This window comes from Chrysemys picta, chromosome 5 (assembly GCF_011386835.1).
Source record: "Chrysemys picta bellii isolate R12L10 chromosome 5, ASM1138683v2, whole genome shotgun sequence".
In the NCBI taxonomy this organism is placed as follows: domain Eukaryota; kingdom Metazoa; phylum Chordata; order Testudines; family Emydidae; genus Chrysemys; species Chrysemys picta.
The window spans coordinates 61,247,094-61,263,385 of NC_088795.1; the positions used below are offsets into that span (position 1 = coordinate 61,247,094).

The window sequence follows — 16,292 nt, forward strand, 5'->3', positions numbered from 1 at the left end:
CATCTCTCATTTGAGGGCTGATGAAGCTTTTGGTGCTGCATGTATAACTGAGACTTGGCTGGGTGACATTGCAGTACGTCATTAGGCCAGATAAGTCAGTTAAAGCAGAGATTGAACGTATATGGTCTTCTGCTTTAAAGCTGTATTCAACTTAGGTTATGTTTACATTGTTAAAAAAATTGCGACAGTGAGTCTCAGACACCAGGTCAACTGACTCTGGCTTGTGGGATTTGAGCTATGGGGCTGAAAATAGCTGTGTAGATGTTCCCACCTGGGCTCGGATTCAGAGCCTAAGCTCCAGCCTGAGCGGGAATGTCTACACCGCTATTTTTAGCCCCATAGCATGAGCCTGAATCAGTTGACCCAGGTTCTGAGACTCGCTGCTGTGGGATTTAATTTTGTTTTGTTTTGCAATGTAGGTGTACCGTAAGAGAGCTCAATCTGAGTCAGAGGAGCTTGTGAGGATGTGCAGGCCACCCTTTAAGTCCTTGGTTGAGAATTACAGTAGAACCTCAGAATTACGATCACCTTGGGAATGGAGGTTGTCCATAACTCTAAAGTATTCGTAAATCTGAACAAAACGTTATGATTGTTGTTTAAAAAGTTTACAACTGACATTGACTTAATACAGTTTTGAAACTTTATTATGCAGAAGAAAAAATGCTGCTTTTAACCATCTTAATTTAAATGAAACAAGCACAAAAACAGTTTCCTTACCTTATCAAATCTTTTTTTAAACTTTCCCTTCATTTTTTTAGTAGTTTACATTGAACACGGTACTGTATTTCCGTGTCTGTGTCTGTGTCTGTGTCTGCTGCTGCCAGACTGCATACTTCCAGTTCCGAATGAGGTGAGTGGTTGACCGGTCAGTTCGTAACTCTGGTGTTCGTAACTCTTGAAGTTCTACTGTACTATATTCCTCTTAATGCAGTGTTGGAGTGGTTGTGACTGATGGTTTATACAGATAATACAGAAACTATCCAGTGTTAGCTCAGAATCTCATGGGTACCCTGTCAAATATGGGACTCCCCCATGTGCTTTCTAGCCTAATACACACAGCTATGTATACACTGGATCTTGATTTTGAATGAGTTTTGGAGGGAAGAGATTACACTCTTGTCATGGACAATACCATTGCCACCTCCATTGTGAGGTCAGGGCACCTCTCATTTGTTGGTCTACCTCCAGAACAAGTTAGATTTCAGATGGCTGTTAGGAAATGGCTGTTCAGACTGGCAACCCCCTAGATAACATATTGTCCTACCAGGCTATCTTTTTATCCTAGATTGTCAATGAAGTGTGTCTAGTTACGCTCATTCCCTGCATGTTCCTCCCAGATAATGATGATATACTGAGAGCCAGGGTGGATTTGATTTAAATCACTAGTCAGGAAGACTTATTTAATCATGGATTTTTATATAAAAGTGCATTCTTGTTGGTTGTTATAATCTTAATATATATCCTTCACAACTAAGAGATAGATGTAGGTTTCATTTTTGGAAGGTACACACTATATATTTTTAAAGTGATGTATTTTGAAAACTTTTCATATTAGTTTTACAGCTATATCAGAAAATGAATGATTGTTTGGTTATTTCATTTACCAAAGGTAAATGAAGCAGATATTTATGAAGTCATTGGGAGGTGAACTATCTCCAATTCAACAGGTTAATCATCAATATTTGGAAGATTTTCTTGCCATGCTGTATTAGGAGGAGAACATCACCAGACAGACATTTAAATTGTTTTATTTAACTAAAACAACAACATTATTTATTCTGGATTTTTTTCTTCAACAGCAAACATAATATTTTTAACAAAACAAGCATATACGTTTTTGAATTTAGTTAAACATCCAAGTTTTTTAAAATCAGGTTTATTTTTGTTAAAATGGTTTTTAACTAAAATAGTTAAATGAAATATTAAAAAAAAATTAAATCAACTATGTCAGCCAGGTCAACATGAGAAACTTAAAATATTGGCTTCTGCAGCTAACTCAGTCGTCTTCACTTTCATTTTCCTGTTTGCTCATAATCTGGAAAAGAAAACCAAGCTTTCCTGCTTTTTCAGGTCCCAAACGATTTCTCAGTTTGGAATGAATTAGTCCATAGGAAGAAAATAATTCTTTTTACACCGGCAGAAGAAGCTACTGCTGTTAAAAGTGAGATTATCACTTCAACATTCTCTGAATCAAAGTGCTTAAGTGACTTCCACCAGTTCCCTGGTCTGACTTTATTTAAAACATCATCAGCAAACACATATTTCTTGAATGGTTCTTTTTCCCAAACTGGGTCACTTTTACGGCCTGCTGCCATGATAGGTTTTCCCTTCTAGTGAGAGAATGGTATGGTAGATCTCAAATCAATGAAGGCTACACTCAGAAAGACCTCAAGACTTCTGGAATATGCTGCTCAAACAGTTTCACTTTGGTTTCTACTGCCTGTCCCTCCTTTCTCATATTTATCTCCAGACTTCTTCTCCTTGTCCAGATCTATTCTGCCCCCAACAATCGTCTATTCATTGAACTTTTTAAAACTTCGCACTTTTAGAGAGAGGTAAGGGATTGACTCTGTACATAAATTTGCAGAGGGACAATATGGTTTAAATCTGTTATTTCTCACATCTATATATTGTTTATTTAAAAACATGTTTGCTGTTAACAAGCATGTTATCTCTGGAGACACAAATCCACAGTTTGAGAACTGCAAAATTAAGCCTCTCTGATGGTATCTTCTAGACCAGGGGTAGGCAACCTATGGCATGCGTGCGAAAGGTGGCACACAAATTGATTTTCAGTGGCACGCACACTGCCCGGGTCCTGGCCACTGGTCCAGGGGGCTCTGCATTTTAATTTAATTTTAAATGAAGCTTCTTAAACATTTTAAAAACCTTATTTACTTTACATACAACAATAGTTTAGTTCTATATTATAGACTTATAGAAAGAGACCTTCTAAAAACGTTAAAATGTATTACTGGCACGCGAAACCTTAAATTAAAGTGAATAAATGAAGACTAGGTACACCACTTCTGAAAGGTTGCCGATCCCTGTTCTAGACTGAGCACTGAGTCCCATTGGATAGATAGAAAGATTAACCTAAATAATCTATACAAAAACCCCATAAGATTGGGTCCCTAATCCTTGAACTATTAGAACTCATTTACAAAACTTTTCTTAAACATTACATAAATATATTGTCTCATACTATAGAATTAGAATTTATAATCCCTATTCCATGATACATTATAGCTCAAATATATCTCATCTTAATTAAAACTATCTTTAGATATTTTTTCCTCAAAAAGCATTTTATCAAAAAAATACGATTAAAAACAGATTTTTTTATTTAAAAAAAAATCATTGATTTTTATCCACCTTGCTGATATCATTCGGCAGCTAGAGGATGGAAGATAATGTTAGAGCTAGAAGGCATGTTCCAAGTCATGAATGTTCGAAGTGTTATGCCACCACCATAACAAATGTGAAGTCCTGAACAGTAGAACTGTTAAAGAATGGTGGAGAGCCTGGAGATATAGAATGAGACAACACAGAATCAGATTTTAGGTTTTCACGCTTGTTAAAAGCTGTGGATAATACCACTTAGAATCAGACTGGATTACCAGCCTTTGTTGTGATTTAGCTATTTTGGGGGGATTAAAATTTGAAGTCTCATGGAGGTTCTGAAATGCATAGGGAACACTGGGAAACTGGATTTATCTCCTTCCGACTTGGTTAAGTCTAGTGGGGGAAGATGCTAGCTCATTTATCAGAGGAGATTGTCAATCCCTCTTCAGGAGTTTCAGATGCTAACATCTCTTGTTATGCTGATGCTGAAGAACCCTCTGATGAGGTTGAATTTCTAGCCTCCCTTTTAAAGGAAAGATTATGAAAAGGTTTTGAAGTCCTCGGATTTTCTTAATTCCTGTCAGTCTTGTTGCAGGCCTGGATATGGTATGAAGACTGCACTTGTCTCATTTGTTGACGATCTGCTTCTGGGATGGACAATGATGAGCTGTCTGTGCTGCCTTTAAAAAATAAAATCTATCCGATGCTTTTAATGCTATTACCAATGATGTATTGATGCATTTACTGACACTGGCAAAGATAGACAGAATTGTATCTGAGTGCTTGTCTTTTTCCTCTTTTCGTAGGCCCCTGGCTAATACTGAGCAGCTGCACATCTCTTCAGCGATTATTTTCTGCTACACTGTTCAGTAGGTTTGTGAAGCTGGGTGGTTTTTGTTGCCCCACAGCTCTGAGTTTCCATTTTATTGGACCTCGATGATAGTTAATCCCTTCTCCAGTGTCTAGCCAATATTGGAGCTTGAACAGAGGTTCATCTTGGATTAGACGTAGACTGGGGAAACAGCTGGTCGTAAAAGTTCTATCTTTTCTTTTCATCGTGTGGCGTTTTCCCATTTTTTGCTGTTCAGGTTTGCAAGTTGAGTATCTTGTGGGACTTTCAGCTGTTGCTTCTGTAACCAAGAAAACTTCATATCATTTGTGCTTAGCAAGATGACTGACCTTTTCATGAAAATGTTAATCTAACTAAAATTGTCCTTTACTTTGTCAATGCAAATTGGATTGTTGCACCCTGTTTTGCACTACACCAGAAGACCACTTGGAAACTTCAGCTGGTTCAGAACACAGCTATTTGCCCAGTTAAAGGGGTTTCTTGCAACAAGCATATTAAACCAAAGAAAGCTCTATTTCACTTCAGTATGCAAATCAAAGTGTTTTGAAATACAAGTTGTCATGATTTGTGCCCTGTATATTTTGGAGACCATCTCTCTTCTCGTGTTTTATTTCAGCAGTTGAGATCACCTGTGATGCTTGAGCTCATAGGCCCTAGAAATGTTTGTGGGCTTCTGTGTTCATTGGAGAGTCCTAGATTTAGGAATTTGCTTCCCTGCCTTTGGTCAGACAAATGCCAGAGTTTGTCGACCTTCAAGGTGTTTTGTGGTCTGTTTCCTCAGACTTTGGCTAATGAATGCATTGCATGAGCACAAATACTTTGAGGGGAACTGATTGATCTTTATGATTTCTGAGTTTTTAATGTTGATATTGGTTTATCTTTAATTCTTTCTGTGTGCTTTTAATCATTTGAATTGTACATGTGCATAAAATTCCAAATATGTGCATTTGTACAATCAGAAATAAATACATTAGATGGAAGTTTGGAAAAGATAATGGATTAACCATGCCAAGTGGCAATAAAATCCTAAATCTTGGCTAGATGTTGTTTAATTACTTAAGTATGTAGAATTTCTTTGTACTGAATGGAGCTTCTTAATTATTTTATAATTTCTGACTTTTTACTAGTGAATCATGATGGTGTCAATTTCAGTGGGATTAGAAGCACACAGTACCTTTCCACTGTACACTGTTATGATATTTAAATCCTTACACAGTATTTTTTCTGTTCATTAGGCTGATTCTGAGGAGGATGTGGAAGAGCATCCACAAGAGCAAAGGTAAGCAAAACCCAACTTAAACCATAGATATTAGAGCTCATCTCAGTTTATAAAACTGCTTTATACACTTTAAAACTCATTCAAGTGTCACTGGATAGATAAGTTAAAAATAAAAGTATTCTGACATATTAGATTGTGTTTTATAATAAAGTTGAAATGTCCATGACATTAATGCTACAGTACTTATATCATTAGCAATTAATGTTAATACTCACTAACTGTAGTCAGTGAAGCTGGATATAAAGCACAATATGTACCAGGCTCAAAAAAATGCTCTCTTGCCTCTTTTCTTCCTAATTTTGTACCTTAGTTGTATTTGATTTTTACAGTTTTTGCACAAAAGATTTTTACATTTGCAAATGGACTTTGTGTCTTTCATAGTGTCTGTTGTTTGAACTTGTAATGGGTCTTAAATCTCAGTTGTAAATTATAATAGTCTCACAGTGTTGCTAACTTTGTGAGTGTTAAGTATCAGGGGGGTAGCCGTGTTAGTCTGAATCTGTAAAAAGCAACAGAGGGTCCTGTGGCACCTTTAAGACTAACAGAAGTATTGGGAGCATAAACTTTCGTGGGTAAGAACCTCACTTCTTCAGATGCAAGTAATGGAAAGTGTTGTGAGTGTTGTTAACACTTGGATGTTACAGTGATAGGCATGACAGAAGTAATGGTGGGAGAGAGAAACATTCTCACCTTGTTATTATAGATTCCTACATTTCCTGAACTTTCAGTTTCTTGAAATTAGATAAACAATAAAGTTTTTAAGAAATGTAGCTCTTATCTAGGGTATACTGTTTCTTTTAATGTCAGTCCTTCCATTTTGAAGGGTTGGGTAGTATCTAGGGCTGCAGATTTGTCACAGCATACTTTATGCAAAGTCATGGAGTGGTCATGGTAAATTTAGTTATAGTCATGGGTTCAGGGGAAATGGTGTGTAAAATCATGGATATGAAAGTTCAACTATCTATGCCTCTTTAAATGCAACATACATAAATACTTCCACAGTAGTCTGTCTACCGCCGCAAGGAAAAACCCACCCAGGATACAAACTCAAACACTATGCTGGTGTTCTTCTCCACTGCTGCAGCCGCTTCACCCTACCAAGGGTGCACTGACCACCTGCAGCAGTAACCTCTATTCCCTGGCACTGGTACTCTATTCCCTGCCTGAGGAGGAGGAGGAGAGGCCATGTGAAGGGGGGGGTGGGAGGGAAGAGACCTGGAGAGTAAGCCCAGCCCAGCGAGTAGGGGAGGCCCTTGGGGCGGAAGGGAATGGAAGAATGAGCCCATCCCACACTGGTGGTTCCTGTCCCACGGGGTTGGGTCCAGCTCCCCGCTACAGGTGTTGTGACTTTGTGCACGGGGTCTCAGTGCCACACACATTTGGTGCAGTCACCCCTTCTGTCATTATGACAGGACGGTGGCCAGGCAAAACTTAAGTGTGTGATGATACGATTGCATGCTCTAGGACTGGGAAGCCAGGCCCAGCCCTGCGGGTCAGGAGCCATTGCTATGGGGTGCATGCAGGATGGACTCGCTCTCCAGGCCCTCCTCCCAGGCTTCCCCTCCTCACTGGGCTGGTGTGGGCTTGCTTTCCAGGGTCTTCCCTCTGTACTGGGCAGGCGATCCACCATTGTCTGGGAAACGCTGCTTTCTTAAAGTCATTCACACACAAGAAAGTCATGGTATTGATAATACTTTTAGCACCATGACAAACTCACAACCCTAGTAAATATTACACAATTCCCCCCCCACACACATATTTTGTTTTCTCTAAGTGTCCAGATTAAAATACTTGGAAATCTACCAATGAAACAGTTCTGTTCTTTGGTACACATTAGTGTGGGCATGGCTTTCAGTGCCATGTAAGTCATACAAATCACAGGACTTAAAATAAACAAATGTTTTAGATATAATGCAACAATATATTAATAGCGGCAGTTATCCACAAAAGCTTGTTTCATTCAGCCAGTGATTAAATGTGGGCAAACACAGGATTTCATTACCTTGTTAATTATTAGTGGAATGTGGGTTGTTGGGTGATTTGCACCCCAATTCAGCTCTCCTCCAGGTAGACTTTTTTCCATCAGGAGCCCAGCTGCCTAGGATATGCAGTCAGGAGCCTGCCTAACACAGGACAGAATCAAAGCTGTTATCTCTATTATCTCTAAAGTCCTAGAGCAGGGGTGGCCAATGTGTGGCTCTGGAGCCACATGCGGCTCTTCAGACGTTAATATGCGACTTCTTGTATAGGCACCAGCTCCGGGGCTGGAGCTACAGGCGCCAACTTTCCAATGTGCGGGGGGGTGCTCACTGCTCAACCCCTGGCTCTGCCCCCACTCCACCCCTTCCCTCCCCTTAGCCTGCCATGGCCTCGCTCCTCCCCCCTCCCACCCAGAGCCTCCTGCACTCCACAAAATAGCTGATTTGGAGGTGCGGGGAAGGAACAGGGAGGCGCTGATTGGCGGGGCTGCCGGTGGGCGGGAGGCGCTGGGAGCGGGGGGCAGGGGTGGAGCTGGCGGGGGGAAGCTGATATATTACTGGGGCTCTTTGGCAATGTACATTGGTAAATTCTGGCTCCTTCTCAGGCTCAGGTTGGGCATCCCATCCTAGAGAATGGTAAAAATGGCATTAGAAATGAAATAGCACAGTTGTTGATACATCTATCAGTTGCTGTTTACAGTTCCTGCCCATGTACTACATGTGATTCCTAGTCACAATATGTGGCTGCTACTCAAGATATTTAGTTTAATAGGTATAACTTTACCTTGTTTTTTCCTCCAAAGAAGGGCAAAATCCTTCAGTTTTTACTCAGTCAAAACTTCCATTGATAACAGTGGGAGTTCTGCCTGGATAAGGACCGAGGTTTTTGTCCCGCTGTTTGTGCCTGTGGCCTGTATGATTTTCCATGCAGGGTTTTTAATGCATCTCTAAGCATTGCTGAGCTGAAGTCAGAATCAACTGAAGATGGTGTTTGTGCTTCTGATTAGTTGCCAGAAACATGGGGCTTGGGGAGAAAAAAACGTCCTTTGATGTTTGCTTTTCCCTGTAGGTTGTGTGACTGGCTCAAAGGGCACTGGTAATAAAAATATTGATAAAAGATTAAAATTATTCCTGAGATTGTGATAGGTCCTGTGACCAATTTTTAACTATTCAGATTGTTTTAAAATATCTTAATGGCTGATCCATCTCGAATATGGATCTTTGTTGTGAAAGTAAAATTTGTCAGATGCACTGCACGCTTAAACTATTTTCATACTTGAATGCTCCAGGAAACCGATCTATATAGCTCTCGATTTGCATGTGTCCTTTAAGCTGTTTTTTGTATTTTCTAGCGTATGCACTATTTATTTGGACGTTATGAATAAGGGCTAGAAAAGATAGTTGAGAAATATAGTCATAAGAATAGTATCAGAGGGGTAGCCATGTTAGTTTGTAACCACAAAAACAATAAGGAGTCCGGTGGCACCTTAAAGACTAACAGATTTATTTGGGCACAAAGGTTTTTTTACCCACAAAAGCTTGTGCCCAAATAAATCTGTTCGTCTTTAAGGTGCCACCGGACTGCTCATTGATTTGGGGTAATAAGAAGAGGATTCCCCTCTCTATCTAGTTGTTTTCTTTTCAGATCCCGTTTCATTCACTTGGTTTACATTGTATGCTGAAATACTGGGACCACATTTCCTTTTCCTAAAGCAGTGAACAAAAAGCTAACTGGTAGCATACCATATAACATAGTTGGGAATGTGATGTATGTTTAGCAAATCAGACCTAGGAAACTCCCAAGGCATTGGAAGGAAATTAGTGAACTCTTTTGGCATTGCTAAAAGTAGCAAGTGTAACAGAAGCTAATGGTGAAAGTGAATCAAAGCGGTCTCCAGTGCTGAAGAAAGCAGAGTGAGTTCTGGATCTTGGGACACACAGAAAAAGAGATCTTCCCAAAGCATTACATAGTCTGCGATGCCTAATGCTAGGTTAATGGGTTCTTTTGGGAGCTTGATAATCTAATTTTAGAAAAATGATCACCAAGGCATTAACAGTGTATTAACTGACTTCCTGTACATGTGCATCTCAGAAACATCCATTTGAGATGTGTTTTGTGTTGTGTACATAAGAGGAATAGATATAATTTATTATCTTTGTACCTAATTTTCTACATAGGCTAATTCCAAAATTTATGACAAAACGGTGGTTTTGGCAAGAACTTTTCACTGACAAGTCAGAAATGCTTTGTTTGGAGTTCTGTGGGCTGGCAGGTGCTTGGCGTGTGTGTGTGTGTGGGGGGGGGGGGGGCGGGGGAGGAAGATGTTGTTAGTTACCTAGGTTACAATTCCTGTTTTCCTGATTGCTTGGATTCTCCTGGGCAGTGTTTTCTTGCTACCTGAATCAAGGTCAATGTAGGAAATGCTGATAATGCATAGTTAGATGGTTGGACATACTTTTTTGGATACATTCTTTAACCAAATTAAAATTTTATGTTATTTCAAGTTTATTAAAAAAAATCTCCTGACTTTGTAGAGCTGGAGGGAAATCGCTCTAACAAAAACAAATTTGGCATAGGCTATTGTTGACAGTTATTTCTTCAAACTGTTGAAACTTCAGAGTTTGAACAGCTGAAAATGGACATGTAAATACTGCTTGTCTGAATTGAGGGAAGATAATGCCTGTAATACTGCCCAATTCGCTAAAATAGAGAAAGATAGAGTACGGTAAGCTGTGGCGGATCTTGTGGCCGGGCTTAATTTAGCTGAGCGTAAAAATGAAAAACCAGAAAGTGAAGTTGAAACTATTGAAAGAGGTTACATGATAGACCAAGCTATGATAAAGGCTTTCCCTGCCAAACTCCTATAATTTGTGGGGGGAGGGAAAGACCTCAACTTGTAGAATCAGAGGCTTTTTAGAATTCTACTTATGAGGATTTAAGTGCTTTTATTTTTATTACCCAGTTTTTTCACATTAGAATCTGCACATAGAGTTGCCAAAGACATTGCAAAGTCAAGTGATAAACAGAGACCGACATCATTGAAATTTCTAAATGTCCATTACAAAGTCTCCGGCTAGTCCACAGGGAAAAAGGAAGAACATTTTCATTGATTTATTTTAAAAACTGAGTCTTTTAAGACTTTGAAGGAGAAAAAGCTTCTTCGTTTTTACAGTTTTTCATTGGGGATTTTATAGAAAAGTTTGCCCTAAAATTACCTCTGTCATTGATTAATGTGTGTAGAAGGAATGTTGCTGTACACTTTTATATCATAAAGGCACACACAGTAGAGAAAGGGAAGGATTGCAAACAGATCATTTTTGTTTTTTGTTGTTGTTGCAATATTATAGTAGTAACAAATAGGATAGAAGGTATTTTACCCACTTTCACTTAAACAGATTAGGCATCTTTGTTTTGTGTCGACAAGTCTCAGATAACATAATAAAAGTCATGTGTGATCCACTTATCTCAATCAAATAGTTTTTTTGTTAAACTTTTCCCTGGTGGAGTGGGACTACGTACTGTACTTGAAGATATGGACTTTGAATTGTTTCCAAACTCCCTAAGAATTCAATGCCTAGAGTAAGAGTTGGTGGTTAGAATTCTTACCCCTTTCACTTGTCAAGGAAAAATACTCTTGTTTATACTGGTCTTTGTTTTATCTGTGTAATAGTCTTGGCAAAGGCATCAGAGATAAATATAGGCGGAGAGAATAACAAAGTTGTATTGTATGCTGCTGTCACTTAATTTTTCTTGGAGTTGGTCATTGAGATTTCGTTTATATTAGCAAAGTATAAGGAGTTTGGTATTCTTGAAGGGTTTTAAATGAATTTTGAAAAAGAGATGATTTATCAGTTGCCATTCTGAGGGATAATAAGATGGGGGTTAAATTCTCAATAGTTCATATGAACTGAGAAATCAGTGAAGTAGTAGGGATTAATATATGCACCGATACTAATGCAATTTAATTGTAATTGCAAACTGAAAAGAAGACATGAAAAATTGGCATGCTTCACATTAGCTGATTTGGATATTAATATGCTAGCCTATAAATGAATGTGTTGCTAAAGTCAAGTTATCTATTCCATAATTACAAGTTTATAGTGTTGAGACCCAGTTCAGATGACCTGTGAATACATTGAGAAAGGCAAGAAGTTTAGGGTAGCTAGTGATGTATTTTAAAAAATAAAAGGGACAGGTACTCCTGGCCTTGATATTTTAATTCCTAAAGTTTTTTTGCGGGGGAAGAGGTAGTGGCATGGAACCTATGATACACTCTTAAGCATTGGAGAGATATTGAGCAGACTTCAAATCTTCATAACAGCCTCATGGAACTAATTTTCTTTCTATATATAGATTATTCAGAAAATAAACAAACCTTTCTTATATTACTAAAAACAAAAAATGCAGTTGTTATTTTTTTTTAAGCTTAAGCCTTTTTACTGTCAATTAATTGGAGTTGCAGCAAATCGAAAATTGCCTCCAGCATATACAAAATGAATCCAGCTTTTGTGGTATAGTATGGGAGCAGCAGAAAATTATTTCATCGGTTAATTTTTCCTTTTAAAAGTAGCTAATACACCACTGCAATTGCAGGCTCCTTATGGCCAAAAACAGTGTATATATGTGTTCTCTGAACAGAAAGATTTAAATAGATGCCTGGAGCTAAAGTGGAGGAAAATGGGATCTAATCTAAAATTGGTGGAGTTACTCCTCCAAATTAAGCTAAACTGGAGTGCTATTCTGGATATAATTTGTAAAATTTACTCAGGAACTCCAGCTGGAGGTGTCCTTATTTTACTGTTGTTTACTTTTTTGGGCTAATAGAGTAGAAAAGCTCACAAGGTTTGGCTGACTGGAAGACTGTCTTTTGCTGAGTATCCGAGAGATAGCCGTGTTAGTCTGGATCTGTAAAAAGCAACAGAGAGTGCTGTGGCACCTCTAAGACTAACAGATGTATTAGAGCATAAGCTTTCGTGGGTGAATACCCACTTCATCAGATGCATGTAGTGGAAATTTCCAGAGGCAGGTATAAATATGCTGGCAAGAATCAGTTTGGAGATAACGAGGTTAGCTCAATCAGGGAGGGTGAGGTCCTCTGCTAGCAGTTGAGGTGTGAACACCAAGGGAGGAGAAACTGCTTTTGTAGTTGGCTAGCCATTCACAGTCTTTGTTTAATCCTGATCTGATGGTGTCAAATTTGCAAATGAACTGGAGCTCAGCAGTTTCTCTTTGGAGTCTGGTCCTGAAGTTTTTTTGCTGTAAGATGGCTACCTTTACATCTGCTATTGTGTGGCCAGGAAGGTTGAAGAGTTCTCCTACAGGTTTTTGTATATTTCCATTCCCGATATCTGACTTGTGTCCATTTATCCTTTTACGTAGTGACTGTCCAGTTTGGCCAATGTACATAGCAGAGGGGCATTGCTGGCACATGATGTCTTTTGCTGCTCACTGAAGAAAACTACCAAAGTGGTTTGCAAAGTTCTGGTATATCTTAATAATGGAGAAACAGATGGCGGTGAATGGAAACTACATTTCTAGAACACACATACACCTTTCTAGCTTCCTAAGTTGGGGGTAGCTATGGTGAGCAAACTGGCATCTCCTCGGTCCTTCTTTCTTTTATAGGGCTTTTTTGTCTTTCCAATGTTGTAATTCAGTCACTGATTAACTTTAGCTTGGATTGCACTGCTGTAGTATCAAAAACAGTCCTTCTTCCAAACTATTTATCCTACTGTATTGTTCTGGAGAACCATACATACAATGTGCTTCTTACTTTCACTATTTTATTTGTGTTCATATTAGCCCACACAATTTACTGTTGTGTTTTCATTGTATGTTAAATTAATAAAAATCTCCACTCTCCACCCCTCCTCCAAAATGTCTTGGAGATGTTGTTCCTGTTAAGACATATATAGAAGGACCTATATGGTGTTTATGGAAGAAAAACGTCCATTAATAATAGGTGTCTAAATGCTCCACAACTTCTTAGGGAAAAACTTGCTTGATGTGACTTGGTTTGTCTTTCATCCCTTGATTCCAGCAGGTCCAGAGAGCCTTGCATTTTTATCCATTGCTTCATATAAGGCTACCATATGTTTATATTTAGAATTTCATAGCGTACTGCACAATTTATTTACAAACAGGAGGGTTCATCTGCTAAAAACAGGGTATGTCTGTTGATCTGGGGAACAAGAGACCCGAGGTTACTCCCAAAGTGTATTGCATGGCAGTGCTATATTCTAACAAATGAGTCATCTGGCCAACCCATTTTTAAGAGACTTTTAATCAAAGTCAGAAGTTATAACACTGGATCAGGCCAATTGTATTTTGTTGTATGCCAGATTGTACATCTAAATTCCATGCCTTTCTAGGAACTACAGTTAATGGAATATGAATCCATCCACCATAGTCTGAAAAAATTGTCAAACTTCTACTCTCATTTTAGATTCTATTGATATTCTGCTGAAACACTGTGCAGGTGATGAGTCACCTAAATTAATCTTGCTAATGCATTTTAGCTTTTGTGATAGCGTGGGAAAAATGCAGAATCAGTACTTGAGTTGGAAAAATAAATGCTGTTATGCACCTCTCTCACCACACTGAACTTTAATTAGCTGGAAGATACATGCTGTCATCCCAGGGCACACTTGGTCTGTAGACTTACTTTCTCACGTCAACTTAAAGTGGACTTCCTCACCCCCGTTGGGTGACAGCCCACTCCGGAGAAACAAGCACAGGATCAGGAGTTAATCTCCTGAGCTCTAATCGTGGTTCTGTCAGTTGGTTTAAGGTGTGGCCTTGAGCCAGTTCCTGCCCTCTGTGTCTCAGTTTCCCTATCTGTAGAATGCACTTAACACTCATCTATCTGGTAGGGGTGTTGTGGTTATTGCTTGAATATGTCAAGAGCTATATTGCTGTACATGTGCTAAACTGTAAATCTGCTCTCTTCTGGCAGTATGAAATGCGTTTTAAATACATGCATAAATCAGTTTTCTAACTTAATGTTGGTGTTCTTTCTTTCATTTATTTTCATTGTCTCCTCTCTCTCTCCTTTATACTATTTTATCTTTTTTCTATTGTTTTTATTTCCTCTATTCTCCCCCCCCCCCCCCGATCTTTCATCCATCTTCTTCCTGAGTCTACCTGTCTTTCTAGCCCTCTCCTTATCAATCTCAATTCCCACCACCAGTCCCTCACTGTCCGAGTCTATGCCAGTTGGTCAGTCTTGCGACAGATATTGCAATTTCTTCGAGTGTACTGAACAAACCTTATTGAATTGATTTAAAGTATTTTAGGAGTTCATTATATTAAAATGCAAATGTTTATGTATTATTGTATGTAACGTCTCTAATAGAAAGACATGACTGGTGTAAACCCTGGGAGTTGTTAAGAGCTTCAAAGGGCGATTTGAAACAATGTGAATTTTTAAAAATAAGCGGGTTTCCCAGGAAATCTCTTGAGGGAAGCAAATGTAGATTTCCCCCCTTTGGTGATGCAGGTACTCAGCCTTTTGAAGCTTCCCCCTGAGGAGGGGATCTTTATCTGTTAATCACCTGTTATGTGAGGACAAGATCAGAAGCCCAAACTGTATAAAGAAGTGATTCAGAGATTCGTCAGAGATTTGTAGGTGTGATCGTTCTGAGCCAAGGCAGTTATGAACTTGTAACCACAGACAAACTCTTGGTGGGGTTTGAAGGGCTGTTGCTTACCAGGGTTAAGGGTGATCCTTGGTAAGCTTATTAGCCTGTATATAGGTTCTCTTATTGTTTTTGTATGTATTCTCTGTAAAGCTGTCACCTTAAGAATAAAGGTGTTTGCTTAGGAAAAGCTTTGCAGTAACTGACAACAATTATGCTGTTTGTAGGCAATAACGCTGTTTGTAGCCTCTGAGGAGAAGGTAAAGCAGGCCTGTTTAGGTGGCCTGACTTGCTGGGGACTGTGCAGTCTGGAAAAACAGTGAGCGGGGGAAAGATGCGGATCTCCTTCCAAGAGAGGTGATTTGCTGGGGGAACTGGAAGCCCAAGAGTGAGTGCTCTTTGTGACCATAGAAGGGGAATACAGATGCAGTGGCCCTGAACTGTGACAAGGCTCTCCCTGCCTTTCCACCGCTTGTTTGTGTGGAGTGTGAATTCTTCGGGCTAGCGCTGGACTTCATGCTGTTATGTATTCTGAGACTCAGCTCACCTGGAGCAAGGGGTTTTCATGGCCTAGGCGCTCAGATACTACATTGAGGAGCACAGTATAAATGGCTAGATAGAGGCCTGCTGATTTCTGTGCTGCAACTGCACTCAGCCATGCCTAGTCTCTGGTCTCTGCCTCTCCTGCCTCCCTTTCAGCCAGCTGCCAGGGTGGGTGGATTGGTGGTGGCTGAGACTGCCTCTTCTCTCCTCGCAGGGTTCACTCACTGTCCTGCTGTCTTATCTGAGTGATGCAGAGGGCGTTGGGGAGCTGCCCTGAGGGCAGGGTGTACTGAGCACGGGGCTGGGGAATAACAGCAGAACCCTTGTAGGTGCTTGTTGCTGCTGTGAAGAGCAGCTCAGCCCCAGGATTATAGGAGATGGTGGTAATAGGGAGACTTTAGGAGATGGTGATAATGAGGATCAGGAGGAACTATGTGACATGGGGAGAGATCAGGGAAGAGAGGACTGATGGTATGAGGGGTGGAGATGGAGAATGGATGCTGTGTTTCGGTAATGGAAAATTGATGTAGGGAGGAAGGTGGATATATTTGTGTCGGAGTAACTGGTGGATATGAGGGAAGTTGAATAGTGGGCCATGCTATTTGTCGTCATATGGAAACCGTGTGCGCGCGCACCTACGCGTGTGCCATTCTGTGTG

At 39.7% G+C, this 16,292-nt stretch overlaps 1 protein-coding gene across 9 annotated transcripts in view; it reads left to right on the plus strand.

Moving 5' to 3' along the window:
- Positions 1 to 16,292, plus strand: part of TMEM131L (transmembrane 131 like) — a 116,044-nt gene that overhangs the window by 3,783 nt on the left and 95,969 nt on the right. For all 9 annotated transcript variants that reach the window (XM_065596454.1, XM_065596456.1, XM_065596453.1 and 6 more), the window contains exon 3: positions 5,431 to 5,474. In XM_065596454.1, coding sequence (XP_065452526.1) covers positions 5,431 to 5,474 — 44 coding nt within the window. The remainder of the gene's footprint in view (positions 1 to 5,430; positions 5,475 to 16,292) is intronic.